This window comes from Musa acuminata, chromosome BXJ2-2 (genome assembly GCF_036884655.1).
Source record: "Musa acuminata AAA Group cultivar baxijiao chromosome BXJ2-2, Cavendish_Baxijiao_AAA, whole genome shotgun sequence".
Taxonomy (NCBI): domain Eukaryota; kingdom Viridiplantae; phylum Streptophyta; class Magnoliopsida; order Zingiberales; family Musaceae; genus Musa; species Musa acuminata.
This window is the reverse complement of record NC_088339.1, coordinates 4453052-4471507: the sequence shown is the minus strand read 5'-3', so window position 1 is coordinate 4471507 and position 18456 is coordinate 4453052. Positions and strand designations below refer to the sequence as shown.

General features: G+C 35.2%; 1 protein-coding gene, 1 long non-coding RNA gene and 2 other non-coding genes across 4 annotated transcripts; 3 read left to right on the top strand and 1 right to left on the bottom strand.

The window, feature by feature from the left end:
* Window positions 1-1085: 1085 nt before the first annotated feature.
* Window positions 1086-1795, bottom strand: LOC135604893 (calcium-binding protein CP1-like). The gene has a single exon (XM_065094544.1). It carries the CDS (start codon window positions 1713-1715, stop codon window positions 1266-1268), a length of 450 nt encoding a protein of 149 aa, XP_064950616.1. The 5' UTR covers window positions 1716-1795; the 3' UTR covers window positions 1086-1265.
* A 2244-nt stretch (window positions 1796-4039) lies between these two features.
* Window positions 4040-4776, top strand: LOC135604892 (uncharacterized). The gene is made up of 2 exons (XR_010484258.1): window positions 4040-4227; window positions 4302-4776. It is a non-coding gene; the product is annotated as an uncharacterized LOC135604892 (long non-coding RNA).
* Window positions 4565-4639, top strand: LOC135606343 (small nucleolar RNA R66). The gene has a single exon (XR_010484796.1). It is a non-coding gene; the product is annotated as a small nucleolar RNA R66 (small nucleolar RNA).
* Window positions 4690-4774, top strand: LOC135606351 (small nucleolar RNA snoR118). The gene has a single exon (XR_010484804.1). It is a non-coding gene; the product is annotated as a small nucleolar RNA snoR118 (small nucleolar RNA).
* Window positions 4777-18456: the final 13680 nt, after the last annotated feature.

Genomic DNA, 18456 nt, shown 5'->3' with positions numbered 1-18456 from the left:
GACGGAGGAGGAATCAGGAGTGGACATAGATCGTGATGATCGAACCAATATAAATTTGGTATGTATTTCTTTTTTGCACTTCATTGCCATTATTTTCTAATTTAATTGCTTATTACACTTATTTATATTCTAAGTCAAGCATATTTTTTTATATCGATTTTTTTGAATTAATTTTTAAACTAAAATATTTTTTAAATCACTAATTCATCCTTCGGCATTATGATCCTAAGAATCTTTCTTCTTTCAAATGAGAGAAAGACAAACTGATATTTGGTAAGAGAGAAAGCAATGAGAGAGGTAAGATATAAAATTATTTTTATTTTAATATTTAATTGATAAATTTATAAAACGAACAACAAGGTTCCATGATCCTTTATCGAGGATCTTAAGGGCATTCGCCTCATAATGAAAATAAAAAAGAAAAAAAATCAGCTTCCATGAAGACCATGATAGGATTAAAAAGAGATCAAATCTTCGAAAAAGATTTTTCAAAAACGATAGTGGGGTAGAGAAGGAACTTACCAATTAATTAAGACGCTATGATTTATGCCAAAATTATAATATTTCTTCATCAAACTAAACAAAATCCAGTAAGAAAGTTATGATACGTTCCGATGACAAAGCGAGGGAGAGAGGGATCTGTCAATAGAGATTAAAAAAATGAAAAGGGTTCAAGCAACAATAGAGTCCGTCCCAATATACCTTGCGGAGCATTGAGGAGGAACCCTTCGTGCCAGGATCTGGTGGCAGGAACGGTGAGGGGGAGACAGAAGTGCGGCGACGGGAGGGAGGCATCGGTCTTAGGGGTCTGATAACCAATTCACTCGATTGCTTCAAAGCTGTGAATCATCACTTTACAACAACCTAGTAATGTTCAATGTAACCAGGCTTGATTGGTTCAATCCATCAAGTAACCATCCAAGCTTAATAAATAAACCTTTAATTAGTGGGGACCTCAATTTCTACCATAGGCTTAAAGTTGACTTGGGAAGACTTCCTAAACTTCCCTTTATTTTAATTAATCAAAACCTTGATTTCTGATTTCTAAAACATTTAATTCTACAAAATTTCCAAAGAAGACTAACTGAGAGAAATATATGATTGTTTAATAAGAGCAAAATTCCAACGCATCTTTAAGCCTGTGAAACTAAGTTCGATGTATGGCAAAAGCTTGTTGTCGGTCCACCAAACACCTGCACCGTCAATACAAACGACTTCTACTGTTACAACTCATAGCCAACGAACGAGTAAAGAAAGCAAACGGCTCACGGGCCATTGGCGAGATCGACGGCGAGGATCTTGACGAGGGCGTCAAAGCTAATCCCATCGCTGCCGCCCATCCGTATCATCGTCCAGATATCATCGTCGCTGGCCGGCAGCCCAGCCATCTTCAGGTACGCCTTCAGGTCCCCGAACCCCACCTTCCCGTCCCCATCACGATCCATCACGCGGAACGCCTCCGCCATGACGCCGTCCCCGCCGCGGGGGCGGCCAAGGACGCGCTCGAACTCCTCGAACTCCACGAGCCCGTCGCGGTCGGCGTCGGCGGCGGAGATCATGGAACCGATGTCCTCGTCCGAGAGGGCCGCGGCGACGCCGGAAGAGAAGAAGGCCTTGAGGTCGTCTTGGCTTATCTTGCCGTCGCGGTCGGCGTCGAGGACGTCGAACGCCGGCCGGAGGGGGGCCGGGGCTAGGCCGCGGCCGGCGGGGCACATTCTTCTCACGGTTTTTGGAGTGAGAACGGAAGAAGAGTCTCCGGGAGGCAGGGAGGAAGCACTAAGATGGGCAGGAAGAGGACGCGAGAGGACAGGGTGGGCGGGCGGGCGATTTATAGAAGGTTCGTGCGGTTGTGGGGTTCGTGGTGGCTTGGCGACCACGGAACCGGCCGGTCCAACGCGGGAGACGTATTGGGTGACGTCATTGGTGATTCGGAACAGAGCCCTTTCAAAGCATCGGAATCAATGAGCGTTGGCTTCGGAGAGAATCTGGTTCAACGGTCGATAGCTCAGGGAACGTTGTGAATGGAACACCACGAGTTTTGTAACGGTGATTATAAGGAAGAATAATTCTCGTATCTTCTATAGTCTAGGATAAATAATTAACCGATCTTATTCATTTCTAATAAGTGAATTTTTATTGATTGATAACCATAATTAAAATCTAATCAGATATATAATATTTTTTTTTAATTAAATAGGATCATATAATCTAACAACGTGATCGACAATCCGATAACATATTATAATTATCAGATCGATATGTTAATTTGATCCTAATCTCATGAAGACAATAACATGGTGTCAACGTAAATACTAGCTCGGACATTGACTCAATAATGGTAGCTAGCAATCATGAGTTTAAACAAAAAAAAATATTACCTTATAAACCTCATTGATTTGACATAGTCTTATGGCTCATAGATGGTTAGATGATTTGTCTTATCATTCCCAATATTTTTCATGGCCTCTCAACATATTATAAAAGTTCATTTGTTCCTAAAAGATAATCTCTCTTTTATTGATTTCATTGAATCGTATGAATCTCTTATCAACTAATATTGAAAAAACTTTATTGAGTACACTCCAGATGTTATTTTTGTAGGGCCTTGGTTTGAATCCCTAACTTAATGACACCTCAAGCTTGAGATAAACTTAGAAATGGATCTCTATTATCTCCAAACCCAATCCACATCACTCATCACATATGGCATGCCTACAACACCTTCATCAATAGATCGATAGTTAATTATACTTGTTTATACAATTGTTTGACGGTATGTTTTGTCTAGTTTTTTTTTCATGATTTTTGTAAACAAAAGTAGTTTATGAAGTTACATAATAATTACTTACTAAATTAGGCAAAACTATTTTAAAATAACCTAGTTTTAATGTGCCATAGTATATTTTTTTACGAGCTATGGTGCTATATAAAATGACAACTATATTAGACCCTTAAAACCACTTAGGTGGCACTAGATGAGCTTTGTTTGGATAAACAAGTTTGTAGACAAAGTATATGTAGACTTGTCTTACACCCCGACATCTTTAAAATCTTTTAAAATATATGTTGACCGATCATTTATGGACTAACGATTATTTATTTATCTTTTAAAATTTTTATTTTATCTTTTTTTATTATGCACCTAGTATTTACTAAATTGCTTGTAAGCTATCTGTAAGCTATCTCTTTTATAAGATGTTTGGACTTATTTGTTGCTCTTTTTTAAAATATAATTATTTTTTTTTTAAATGATCACTTGGACCTATACAAGATTACTTCTAAACTGACTCTTTTATAGATGGATATTACATGAGTACCTCACAACCTAGACAATTTAAGTTAAACTCATGATATATCTAATATTAGTTTAATCTATATTTGCACTAGTATTATTTAAAAATATATTATGATGCTAAAAATATTTTATAATTGTATAAATATATTACCAAATCAAACTAATATTAATCATGGTTAGTATTTGAAGGAATGAATATTATCTCCTGTTTAATGAGAAATTTTTTTTTTTTTTAATTTGTTAAAAATGAGGATCGGGAGACTCTCGTTAACGAATGTAGGACTTTGAATAATTAAAATTTAATATGTAAAAAAGTGTAATTAAGGTGAAAAGTGTCCTGTCAAAATGATATAACATAATGAAAGTGAAATGTGTCGAAGTAACTTTATGGATTATAGTCTAACATTATATAAGAATAAAATATAAGAATAATATAATTTTTTTTATTTGATGAAAGTTATTATTGATTACGTACTTCAATAATAAATATTCAAAAGATACAGACCTCCGACAAATTTGAATTAGCTGGCAAAAACGTGATGGATGGTTAAGTCACAACAAAAAAAAGAAAAGAAAAATAAAATGAAGACTCTTCTTTTTTGTTTTTATATAAATACGAAAGTCAAATGGATTTAGGAATTTTGTTTGGTTGGTTGGACGTGGGTCATGCATGGTACGCTGGGAAATGTATAATTAGTGGACCGGTCCATTTGGACTTCACTTTTGACTTTGAGCCTTCTCATCCACCTGTCGTGTCACTTCCGTAAATTAGTACGACCACATAACCCGACTCTTCAATCCTTTCAAACCCTAATTTCTGGACTCAAAGATCTCTCTATATATATATATGTATTTGTAGATGGGGATCGGAAGATGTGAGAAGGGCCTCAGCTAGGTTGCAGCGAGCGGCAAGCAGTGACCAGCGCTCCTCTGTACCTCGTTTTGCTTTGTTTTTTATTTATTATTATTTTTGGCTACAGAGATGGTAATACTGCTCTTCCTGTAGGAGAGAGAGAGAGAGAGAGAGAGAGAGAGCGAGCAAGTGGCCTTCTGATTGCCAATCTTTATGTGTACGATCGAGGAGGATGGCTTTTCGAGAGGGCTAAATTGGCTTCGCGAGGAGATGCTGAGTGGCTTCGCCCCCTTTGTTCCGCAAGGTGCAGCGAATAATTTCTCCGAAATTTGTCATTCCCCCTCGCTCTTTCATCGTCAAGATTGGATTTTTCTTCCTTTTTGTCATCTCTTCTCTCAACGATTGGTGTTATTGGGTCCGATGATGGCATGGAATCTTTGAGACCTGATCTTTTTCATCTTGGTGAAAACCATAAGCATGTTTCTGAGGACCCACTCCTGTATGTTCAATTTTTTTTTGTTTTTTTGTTTTCTCGTTTATACTGGATGATGAAATGCACTGGGCTCCGACCAGTTCTTCTGTTGTTTTGAAGGAAATGCACTTGCGTAGAATGCCTTGGCTGACTTCCTCTCCTCTCCTCCCAATTACAACATAATCTTTATTTTGTTATAATTTCTGACACCTTTGTTCACCATTATCTTGTTATGATTTCCAAACTATCTTACCATCATGATCTAATTAAATCTGCACTGCTGCATGATCTTTGCTTTTCTCTCTTTATAAGAAGATGGGAAGGAGTGAAATATATTGAAGGGTTTTATCAAAAAAAAATATATATAGAGTCGTATAGAAAGGTCTAACTCATTATTTAAAAAAAATAAAAAAAATTGGATTCAAAATCTATGCTTTCAAGACTTATTAAACATAAACGTAGTGAATGATGTTGAATCTCAGATTTTAATGATGAAATCAATTGGCGAATTGTTTGACCTAATTTATGTTTTGAGATAAGTGTGCAAGATAAACTACGATAACAGTAAGACATAAAACAGATGATGGATTGAAATTGAAGATTCGGACGATGTACCGAAAGTGTGTCGGGAGCTCGTCGAGAGTTCAAAGGAAGTTCGCCGGAGGCTCATCGGAAGATCGCCGAGAGCTCGTTGGAAGATTGCCGAGAGCTCGTCGGAAGATCGTCGAGAGTTCGTAGGACGCTCGTTGAAAGTTTTGTCGAGAAGTTCGCAGGAGGTTCGCCAAAAGAAAAATCGACATACCAGACTAATTGCTTGCCTTAATCATAGTTAGAACATTAGTTGAGTTAGGATCAGGAGGTAATCCCAATAACTCGGTTAGGGGTCAATTAGGCCCTTAATACGGTTGAATTTGGTCAGATTGAACAGCCCATTTAGCACTTGAAATCACGGCTGGCGGTGGCATCGCTTGGCTGACCCGATCTCCGAAGTGTTCTGGGCGATGGTACCATCGGTAGTTAATGCTGCCAACGGTGGTAGCACCCCTGTTAGGCGGTCGTACCACCCAGTGTCAAGTGTCAAGCGGTGGTATCGCCTAGTAATGATAGTGATACCGTAAGTACCTCGAAAAACTTGGATGAGACACATTTTGGTTCTAATTTTGAATCCATTGGTGCCTATAAATACCCCATCATTTTCTGTATGAAAGGGTACGAAAGTATTAACATAATCTTGAATTTTTGAAGTGTTAAAGTGTTGTAAAAGTGCTTGAGTCCTCCTCCTCCCTTTCTAAGTATTGAGATCATTCAAGAGAGGTGTGAGACTTGTAAGGATTATCTCCTATACCCGTGAAACTGATAAAGTGCTGTAAAGAGGTGGTTGGTCTTCGCCTATTAAAGGAAGACCATTAGTGGACGCCGATGACCTCGACAGAGGAGGAATCGGAAGTGGATGTAGGTCATAACGATCGACCCACTCTAAATTCTGGTTTGCTTTTTTATTTGTGCAATTTACATTACTACAAACTTTCTTAACATTCTCTTTGCACTGTTACAAAAGCTTTCAAGTTCAATTTATTTCTAAAACGAATTGAATCGAAATGAATATTTTTTGGAATCGATGTTTTTTTTGCTGCACTAATTCACCCCCCACCCCAATAGATGATATTTTCCAGCAACCAAGAGGGCCACTCAATTACACGTCCGCCCATGTTCAATAGAACGAATTACACATATTGGAAGACTAGAATAAGGATTTTTTTTATTTCTATAAATTTTGAGCTATGGAACATTGTTGAAAATGGTTTTCAAAAGTCTTCTCTTCTAATGAACGATTGGAATGACTTGGAGAAGAAGACTTTCGCTTTAAACGCCAAGGCTATAAATGTCTTGTTTTGTGCTTTAGATAAAAACGAGCTCAATCGAGTGGCTATTTGTGAAACAGCTCTTGATATTTGGCACACACTAGAAGTTACTCACGAAGGCACTAGTAGAGTAAAGGAGTCGAAAATTAATCTTTTAGTCCATATTTATGAGTTGTTTCGGATGAAACCTAGTGAGACCATTGGAGACATATACACCCGATTTACAGATACCATCAATGGTCTAAAAGGACTTGGTAAAAGTTTCTCGAATTCTGAACTTGTTAATAAAATTTTAAGATCTTTTCCAAAGAATTGGGACCCTAAAGTAACGATCATTTAAGATGCCAAGGACTTAAATAACTTTCTTCTCGAAGAACAAATCAGGTCACTAATGACCTATGAGATGACTTGTAATACTCATGAAGAGCTTGAGAACAATCTTCTAAAGAACATAAAACTAAGAACTCAAGAAGACCACTTGAAAGAAAATTCAAAGGATATGACTTGACACTCTTGACAAGAAAGTTCAAAAAATTCATAAAAAGTAATAAATTTAAAAACAAATTTAAAAATAAATTTAAAAATAAATTTGAACTCAAATTATATGCTACGAATGTAAAAAGCCGGGATATTTCAAAAGCGAATGTCTTAAAGCAAAGAAGAAGTAACCAAAGAAGAAGAATGCTCTTAAAGCAACTTGGGATGATTCAAGTGCATCCAAAGAAGAGGAGCCAATCAATACCAAGCAAGTTGCTCACTATGTACTAATGGCTATTAGAGATGAGGTAAGCATTTCATTAGATGCAAATTTATCTTTTGATGAACTACTAAGTGTTTTTTATTATTTATTTGATGAATGTAATTAGTTAGTAAAAAAATATAAATTATTGAAAAAAGAGCATGCTTCTCTTGTTAGCGATTTTGATAGACTAAAGATTGAGCATGATGATAGTTTAGCTCCTTGCACAAAATGTAATGAATTAGAAATGCTTAAAAAGGAAAACTTGCTACTTAAATAAACTTAGAAAAGTTTGAGGTTTATAGCAAGTCCTTGAACATGATCCTTACTAAAAAGGGTCACATTCATAGAAGAGACGGAATCAGATTTATGAGTGGCTCTCACCAAAATCTAACTACCTTTGTTAAAGGTCCTACCTTGCATGTATCACTCCACACCAAATGCAACTTTTGTTGCAAACTTAGATATGTTGCCTATAAATGTTCACTTAAGAGATATAGTCCACATAAATTCATTTGGGTTTCTAAAGAAACCTTAAATGACTTAATGCAAGATGATAAATTGTGTAGATCGATTTTTGAGGCACCGAATGTCAAATGGGTACCTAAAAATAACCCTTTTTTATAAAAATATTTATCATCACAAGCTAGGAGCAAGAGATGATACCTTGATAGTGGATGCTCAAGGCACATGACCGGAGATCCATCTGACTTCTCTAAACTCACTAGCCTAAACGAAGGGTATGTCACCTTCGGAGACAACAATGGTAAAATCATTGGCAAAGGAGCCATAGGTAAGAAATCCAACTTTTTGATTGAAGATGTATTGTTGGTTGATGGCTTAAAGCATAATCTTGTTGAATCTCATATTTTGATGATGAAATCAATTGATAGTATTTATGATTTGATCTATGTTTTGAGTGATGTAGGATGTTTCGATCAGGGAGAGACAATTAAAGCAGGAAGAATCATGTTGGGTTGGAGGAAAACGTGTTAGAAGATTGGACGTCGGACTGGAGGATCGGTCGACGTATCGACAGAAGGCTTCAGGTCATAGATTCAGGCATCGGGCCAAGAAGAACGGATATCGCATCAAGGATATCGGAGTTACGGAGATCAACTGGCTGATTGGGCAATAGGCCGTAAGATCGGACGATGCACCGAAGAATCGGACGAAGCGTCAATGGACCAATGACATGCCGGACAACATGATTCATGCATAGTAATAATTATCTAGATCGAAGTGTGTTTTTGTGTGTATAGGATTAACTATGATAACAAGGCATAAAGCAAAATGAAGTCCCGGAGCCAAGAATGCGATTTCGTTGGGAGTTCGAGAGTTCGTTGAAAGTCCGGACGTTCGTCAGAAGTTTTGTCGGAACCAACCGAGAAGTCCAGGAGCTTGCCAAAGAAGCTTGTCGGAACTCGCCAAGAAGGTAATCCGATCAACTTTGTTAGGGGCCAACTGGGCCCGAAGCTGGGCTGGTTTGGGCCAGGTTCAAGGCCCAACCAAGGTGCTGAAACCCTAGCCGACGGTGGCATCGCATGGGGAACAACACCCCAGGTATTCTGGACGGTGGTACCGTCGGTAGTAATGCTGCCAGTGATGGTACCGCACCTGTCAAGCAATGGTACTGCCCTTGTCAAGTGGTGGTACCGCCTAGTGGCAGATCTTGCGACGGTAATATCGTCCAGGAACGACGATGGTACCGCTAGTACCCAGGAAACCTAGGATGAGACCTTTTTAGGCTTCGAGTTTGAATTAATTTAAAGCTTATAAATACCCATCTCATCCCTCGTTATCATACATAAGCATAGAGAGTTTAAAAGTGAGAAAACGTTGTAGAAATCTCTTGAAAAATCCCCTCATCTAGCTTAAACTTAGAATTCTGTTTAGAGAGGAGTGTGTGCTTGTAAATGTTGTCTCCTAAACTTGTGAAAATGAGAAGAGGAGTGTAAAGAGGTTGATATTCGCCTATTAAAGGAAAATCGATGGTGGATGTCGGTGGCCTCAACGGAAGAGGAATCGATGGAGTAGATGTTGGTCACGACGATCGAACCACTATAAAAATCTGGTTTGATTTTCTTTTGTGAAACTTACCTTACTGCAAACCTCCTTACTTGCTTACTGCTTTCAACATGTTTACGAATATGCTTTCAAGTTGAGCAAGTTTTCGAAATCGGTTTTATCATAAGAAACGAAAGAAATTTTCAGAACCGACATGATTTTACCGCTGCACTAATTCACCCCCTCTCTTAGTGCCGACTCGTTCCTAACAGTTGGTATCAAAGCCTCGTATTTCTCATTTGGTTTAACACTTAAGAGAAATGGATCTTTTCAGCTTTCAATAGGGTCACTATCTCATTTGTCCTCCCTTGTTCAATGGGATAGACTATATATATTGGAAAACTCGAATGAGAGTTTTTTTGCTTTCCTTGGATTTAAATTTATGGAATATTATTGAAAATGGTTTTCGAATGTCTTCTTATCCAATGAACCATTGGAATGATTTGGAGAAAAGACATTTTCTTTAAATGCTAGAGCTATGAACACTCTATTTTGTGCCTTAGATAAAAACGAGTTTAATCGAGTTTCTACTTGTGAAACGACTTTCAATATATGTCATACTCTCGAAATCACAAATGAAGGCACCAATAGAGTAAAAGATTCTAAAATATATCTTTTAATGTATGATTTTGAATTATTTCAAATGAAGCCAAGTGAAACCATTGGAGACATTTACACCCGTTTTACGGATGTCGTCTATGGTTTAAAAGCTCTTGGCAAATGCTTTTCTAATTTTGAACTCGTTAACAAGATTTTACGATCGCTTTCTAAGAATTGGGATTCGAAAATAACGACTATACAAGAATAAAAAAATTTGAATACTTTTTTGATCGAAGAACTTATCGGGTCTCTAATGACCTATGAAATGACATGCAATGCATGTAAAGAACTTAAGAACCACATTCCAAAGAACAGGAAGGATTTCGGACTAAGAACAATCGAAGACCACTCGAGCATAAGCTCAAGTGATGGTGAACTTGAACTCCTTATGAAAATTTTAAAACAAGAATAAAAAATTAAAAATAAACTTGAAAAAGGGAAGAAGGCAACTTTGTATGAATCAAGCTCACCGAAGACGAGGAGAAAAACAAAGGCGAGGTGGCAAACTACGCCTTAATGGCTTTCTACAATGAGGTAAACAACTCAAACGAAACTCCTTTAATTTATTTCGAAATTACATAATGCTTTTCATGAGTTATTTTAAATTTAGTTTAATTATTTTTCTTGAAATTTATATGTTTAATGATGTAATGAAAATGCCAAAAAAAATAGGGATCATGCTAAGTAATTTTAAAAATGATAATGTTTTATGATAAATAAACAAAATGATTTTGATTAAAAATGCCTTATGAAATCATGCTTGACGTTTTAATGATGCTCTATGATTAATGAAATCATGTTTTATTTGAAGTAATGATTTGATATCATACTCAATAAGTTTATGTTTCGAATTTATGCATGATGATTCTTGAGATTTATGGATTATCGATTTTTATAATAATGAATGTGGCCTTTTCAGTTTTAAACCATGATGTATGGTTTTCATACGAAAAAAAAAAAAAAAACTTAGGCATGCTTGTATGAAATCAAATCACTTAGATTAAAACAAAAAGGGGGAATATATATTTTTCTTGAAAATACCTCTAAAGCTTTTCGATTTTTCAACAAATGATTCTTAGTGATAAATCTACCTTATATAATCTCTTGAAAATGATCTTGATTTGACGATTTGAATTTAAATGAGTTTTATCTTGATTTTTTGAAATTTATAACTTGAGATTTCTTATGCACGAATCAAGATCTCCTATGTTTTTTTATCCACTTATAAAAGAAGAGATTTGTTGAAATAAATCATGTTTTATGACATTCATAAAAAATTGAGACATTATACATGAATCAAGTTCTCATGACAATCTATTTACGTTGTCTTCGTTGAATTTTCTTGAAAAGATTTTGATGATTTGAATTTGAATGAGTTTTTACCTATATCATGATTTTGACTCCTCGGAATTACTTGAGATTTGAATTTGAATCATAAAATTTCTTATGCATGAATTGAAATCTTTTTCTCCTACGTTTCCTTTTACGATTTACTAAAGAGAATATCTTTTTAGAAATTCATGACTGAAAATTTATTTTGAAGATCTTTTATTATTTGATCTCCTATGATTCTACTTGCTATATATTAAAAGGAAGTATTATTGAACTCATGATCTTAGATTCTCGGAATTAAATCTTGATATTTTCCTTAATTGAATTAAGATCCCTCACTTTTTATTCTCGAATGATTTCTTACAGTTTATTAAAGAGAATATTTGTCCAAATGAATCATAATATTTTCACGATTTATTTTTCTCGCAACTTGAGATGATGTGCTTTGAAATTTGGAACATGGTAAACAGAAATTGATTTTTCTTTCATCTTTCGAAACTCCCTTATATTCATTTAGTATATATCTCATCACCCAATTAATTTTTGATATTTTTAATGTGATGATATGAATGCATGAAATACTCATGATATTGTGTTGATGCTATAAAATGATATAAATTTGCTATATCATTTATGATATGATAATTAACTTATTTTTAATATCATGCATAGAGTAAGGATGATATATAATGTTTTAAAATTGTGCATGTCGTAAATTGAAAATATAATGATGCACAAACATATTAAAATAATGATTGAAATATTGATATAATTATAAATAATAATTTGGTATTATGCATGTAATACTTTAACTTATGATAATGATGCATGCAATGATGAAATATTCATGATGAAAATTTGTTTTAACATTCATGACTTGATTTTTCATCTTTGATTATTCATCATTTGTCATGATTTAAAAATTATTGTAAAGGGAAAAAGAGATACAAGATTGTATTCTTTCCTTCATTTTGACAATAACAATAGGGGAGATAGCTAGCTTGCTAGTTAGCTTGCACAAGTCAAAAAGATGCAAAAACTTGCTTGCTTGCTTGCACATCTAAAGAGAAGATGCAAACATTCTTCATGTAGCTTGCTTCATGTAAAACATTGTATCTTGCTAGCTTGTTATCTTGCATTATTTTTTAAAAAATTGCTAGTCTTCGTACTTCAAAGAGAAGTAACACTTGCCAAATTGCTAGCTTGATTGTTAAAAAATAGTGTAAAATTTTGCTAGCTTGCACTTTGCCAAGGAAGCAAAAATGACACTTCTTAAAAGAGAAAAAAGAACTTGCTATCTTGAACATCACTATCTTGCCAATCTCAAGAAGCAAAACTTGTAACTTGCACAATGCAATAGGAAGCAAGAATCGCTAGCTTACACACCTCAACAAGAAAGCTATCTTGCATTTGCTTTCGAAATTTTTGTTAGCTTGTATGTTGTAAACTTGCTATCTTACTGCCTTGCATATCTAAAACTTGATAGCTTGCATGATGTAACACTTGCTAAATTTTATAGCTTACAAATTGTATGATGATAAAACTTGATATTATGTTTTTCATGAAATGGTTTGAACTTATATCTCAAACACTTGATAGTTGAAACTTCTCATTTTTGTTGATGACAAATGGGGAGAAGTATGATCAATTATGCATGATGACGTGTTGCAAATATTCATGATGATATTTGCAACGACTTGAATTCAGCTTGAATTCAATGTTCTATCAATATGGCATATTGATAGGGGGAGTTTGTTTAAACTCCGGGAGTTAAGGTTAACTCCGTCATCAATTAGTTGTCATCATCAAAAAGGGGGAGATTGTTGAATCTTGGATTTTGATGATGAAACCAATTGATAGTATTTATGATTTGATCTGCATTTTGAGTGACGCAGGATGCTTCGATCAAGGAGAGACAATTAAAGCAGGAAGAATTATGTTGGGCTGGAGGAAAACATGTTAGAAGATTAGACGTCGGGCCGGAAGATCAGTCGACGTATCGATAGAAGGCTTCGGGCCATGGATTTGGGCATCGGGCCAAGAAGAGCGGATATTGTGCCAAGGATATTGGAGTTGTAGAGATCAATTGGCCGATTGGGCAATAAGCTGCAAGATCGGACTATGCGTCGAAGAATCGGACGAAGCGTTGATGGACCAATAACATGTCGGACAACATGATTCATGCTTAGTAATAATTGTTTAGATCGAAGTGTGTTTTTGTGTATGCAGGATTAACTACGATAGCAAGGCATAAAGCAAAATGAAGTCCCGGAGTCAAGAATGCGATTTCGTGGGAGTTCGAGAGTTCGTCGGAAGTTTGGATGTTCGTCGGAAGTTCTGCCGAAACCAACCAAGAAGTCTAAGAGCTTGCCAAAGAAGTTCATCAGAACTCGTCAAGAAGATCATCGTGAAGTCCAGGAGCTTGCCGGGAGACCGCCGGAACATTGCCGAGAGATCGTTGTAAGTTCGCCGGAAGATCGCAGGAAGCTCGCCGGAAGAAACCAGACTTATCTTGCTTAGATTATGTCTTAGGAATCGTAGTTAGCACATAATTGGAGTTGGGATTGGGAGGTAATTCCATCAACTCTGTTAGGGGTCAACTAGGCCCGAAGTTGGGTTGGTTTGGGCTGGATTCAAGGCCCGACAAGGGTGCTGAAACCTTGGTCGGCGATGCCACCGCTAGGGCCAGTGGTGGCATCGCCTAGGAAACAGCACCCCATGTATTCTGGGCAGTGATACCGCCTAGGATGGGTGGTGGTACCGTCGGCAGTAATGCTACCAACGGTGGTACCACCCCTATCAGGCGGTAGTACCGCCCAATGGCAGATCCTGTGACGATAGTACCGCTCAGGAACGACGGTGGTATCACCAATACCCAGGAAACCTAGGATGAGACCTTTTTAGGCTCCAAGTTTGAATCAACTTGAAGCCTATAAATACCCATATTATCCCTGGTTAACACATATAAGCATAGAGAGTTTAAAAGTGAGAAAACGCTATAGAAATCTCTTGAGAAATCTCCTCCTTTAGCTTAAACTTAGAATTCTGTTTAGAGAGGAGTGTGTGCTTGTAATGGTTATCTCCTAAACTTGTGAAAATGAGAAGAGGGATGTAAAAAGGAAGTTGATCTTCGCCTATTAAAGGAAGATCGATAGTGGATGCCGGTGGCCTCAACGAAAGAGGAATCGGTGGAGTGGATGTAGGTCATGACGATCGAACCACTATAAAAATCTGGTTTGCTTTTCTTTTATGCAACTTACCTTACTGCAAACCTCCTTACTTTCTTACTGCTTTCAACATGTTTACGAATACGCTTTCAAGTTGAGCAAGTTTCCGTAATCGATTTTATGGTACGAAACGAAAGAAATTTTCAGAACCGACGTAATTTTACCGCTGCACTAATTCATCCCCCCCCCCCTCTTAGTCCCAACTCGTTCCTAACAAATCTCTTGAGCATTAGTCAATTATGTGATAAAGGATACATCATTAGATTTGAATCCAATGCTTGCATCATTGAAAAACCATACAAAAACACATCCATGATTGCCCTAAAACAAAATAATATATACACTATTGACATTGATGATCTTCGTAATGAAATGTGTTTTTTGGTTTTGAATGGCGATGCTTGGCTTTGGCATAGGAGATTAGGTCATCATAGCATGAAACTAATCTCTTAAATCTCATCTAAAGAATTTGTAAGAGGTATTCCTAACTTCGTTAAAGACATTGTGTGTAATGTATATCAATTAGGAAAACAAATAAAAGATAGTTTCAAACCAAAGAATCAAATAAGCACATCTAGACCATTGCAATTAATTCATATGGATTTATTTGGATCAATTAATACATCAAGCCTAGGAGTTAGCAAATACGCTTTTGTCATTGTAGACGATTATAGTAGATACACTTGGATATACTTTTCGTCACACAAAAGTGATTGCTTTAGGTATTTTTCTAAGTTTTGTAAACTTGTTCAAAATGAAAAAAGCTTTATGATTTCATCAATTCGAAGTGATCATGGTGGCAAATTTCAAAACCGTGAATTCCAAAATTTTTGTGAATCTAATGGATACAACCATAATTTATCTACTCTAAGAAATCCTCAACAAAATGAAGTAGTAGAAAGAAAAAATAGAAACTTACAAGAAATGACAAGAACCATATTAAACGAACATAGCCTACCCAAATATTTTTGGGTTGAAGTCGTTAATATGACATGCTATGTCATGAAGAAAGTTCTAGTAAGACCATCACTTTCTAAAACTCCTTATGAATTGTGGAATAACCAAAAACCCAATATTTCATATTTTAAAGTTTTCAGTTGTAAATGTTTTATCTTGAATGAAAAAGATATCTTAGGAAAGTTTGATGCAAAATTTGATGAAGGAATTTTTCTTGGCTATTCTTTTATTTCTAAAGCATTTCGTATTTTTAATAAAAGAACTTTAGTTATAGAAGAGTCTATTCATGTTTTATTTAATGAAAATTTTGATCTTAAGAAAAATAAGCTTGATGATGATCTTAATTTTGATGCTTTGAATTTAAATGAACCTTCTCCTTCAACTAGCAATTTGGATGCATCTTATTCCGAAACATCCTTACCCAAGGAATGGAAGTACGTATATCCTCATCCTAAGGAGCTAATAATAGGAGACACATCAAAAGGGGTTCAAACTCGTTCTTCTCTTAAAAATTTTTGTGTCAACGCCGCTTTTCTTTCTCAAATTGAACCTAAATGCATTGACGAGGCCTTGAAAGATGATTCATGGGTTATCGCAATGCAAGAAGAGTTGAATCAATTTGAGAGGAATGAGGTGTGGAAACTTGTTCTTAGGCCAAATGACCATTTAGCTATTGGTACTAAATGAGTCTTTAGAAACAAGCAAGATGAATTTGGTATCTTGGTTCGAAATAAGGCTAGATTAGTGGCCAAGGATTTCAACTAAGAAGAATGTATTGATTATAAAGAAACATTCGCTCCTATGGCATGATTAGAAGCCATAAGGATGCTCCTTGCCTATGCTAGTAGTAATAATTTTAAGTTATTTCAAATGGATGTCAAAAGTATTTTTCTTAATGGCTTTATTTCCGTAGAAGTATATGTTGAACAACCTTTCGGATTTGAGAATGATAATTTCCCTAATCATGTGTTTAAATTAACTAAAGCTCTCTATAGATTGAAACAAGCCCAAAGGGCTTGGTATGAGAGACTTAGCTTATTTCTGATTCAAAATAATTTTTAAGACAAAGTCGATACCACATTATTTATTAAAAAATTAAAAATAATTTTTTTACTGTTTAAATTTATGTTAATAATATTATTTTTGGTTCTATGAATGAATCTTTGTACGAATCATTTGCCAAAAGTATGAGCCAAGAGTTTGAAATGAGTTTAATGGCCGAACTAATCTTCTTTTTAGGATTATAAATCAAACAACTTAATGATGATTTTTTTTTTAGTCAAACAAAATATGCATTAGACTTGCTAAAATGGTTTAAAATAAATAATTCAAAGGCTATCAATACACTTATGAGTACCTCCACTAAATTAGACATTGATGAAAGTAGAGAAAATTTTGATAAAAAAGCTTATAGGGGTATGATAGGTAGTTTACTATACCCCACCGCAACTAGACTAGACATCATGTTTAACGTAGGACTTTGTGTTAGGTTTCAATCTAATCCTAAGCTATCTTATCTTAAAGCAGTTAAAAAAAATCTTAGATATCTTAAAGGAATCACTAATCTAGGATTATGGTATCCAAAATCTGAGAACTTTGAACTAATTGCTTATGTTGATGCGGATTTTACTGGATGTAGATTAGATAGAAAAAGCATATCCGGAACATATCAATTCTTAGGTCATGCACTTGTCTCTTAGTCTTCCAAGAAATAAAACTCGATTGCACTATCTACAACCAAAGATGAATGCATAGCTACGAGTGTATGTTGTGCACAAGTTGTGTGGATGAAAAACACTTTAGAGGATTATAAGATTCACCTTAAGAACATTTAAAAAAAATGTGATAACACATGTGCAATATGTTTAACAAAAAATCTCATTCAACACTCTAGAATTAAACATATTGACATTAGACATCATTTCATAAGAGATCATATTAATAACCATAACATATCTTTAGAGTTTATTGATACGAAACATCAATTACCCGATATCTTTACAAAACTTTTAAATGAAGAGAGTTAGGGATGTTAAATTGTCCGAATGCATGATCATTGGTGTATATCTTTTTCGAACTTTCTCGGTTTCTTTTTGGGCTTTCATGAAATCCGTAATATCAAAAAACTTAATGATGTTTGATACATGGAATTCATTGACAAATGCATCCTTCACGGATTTAACTTTTATGAATTTTTTAATGAGAAACGGCTTTGAATTATGAAGTTTTATTCGTAAATTTCTTTTGATACTCCTCTCCCATGAATTCTTTCTTAATCTTCTTATAAAAGATGAATTTTATGAATTCCGATGAATATCTTGATCCTTGAAAGATGAGTATTAGTGTGTGGTGATTACTTGCAAGAATGACGATTTGATTTCACATGATATTTTGAATCAAATCATTTCACAAATTCAATTCTTAATGAATTCTCTCCTTACCTTCCTTCCTCTTCTTCATGCAATCTTGATGACAAGGGGGAGAATCTATCTCTTTAATGTTGATAACTTTTGATGTTGTTGTGATCGCTTTAATGTTGATAACTTTTGATGTTAAGAACTTTTGAATGTTACCATGCAACGATGCAATATTGATTGGATAAATTAGTGTGAAATTTGTTTGAATTTTTACCATACTTGCATTGTTGAATTGTTCTCCTTTTTGTTGATGACAAAGGGGGAGAAATGATACTAAAATATGACAAAATTGATGACTAATTGGCATTAGCATTGTAAATATATGCAATGTATCTTATCGTAAATATGCTTGTATCTTATCATAAATGCTTGAAATATGATCGGTATCGTCAAATACAAATATTTAAAAAATATCAAATATACCGTAATGTGGAATAATTACTTATGTGGCATGATTACTTTTAAATGTTTCATTCCTAGTATCATGCTTGATTTCATATCAAATTGTTATGATGAGGTATCATAAGCTTAACTTGCTATTTACAATTGATACCATAATGAATTGTCATTCTTATCATCTTTTGAAATTTGAAATGGATACGTGGTATCATATTTTGAATCGGTGAATCATGATA

Coding starts and splice junctions, on each gene's coding strand:
- LOC135604893 (XM_065094544.1), bottom strand. CDS start 1,715: ATGTGCCCCGCCGGCCGCGGCCTAGCCCCGGCCCCCCTCCGGCCGGCG.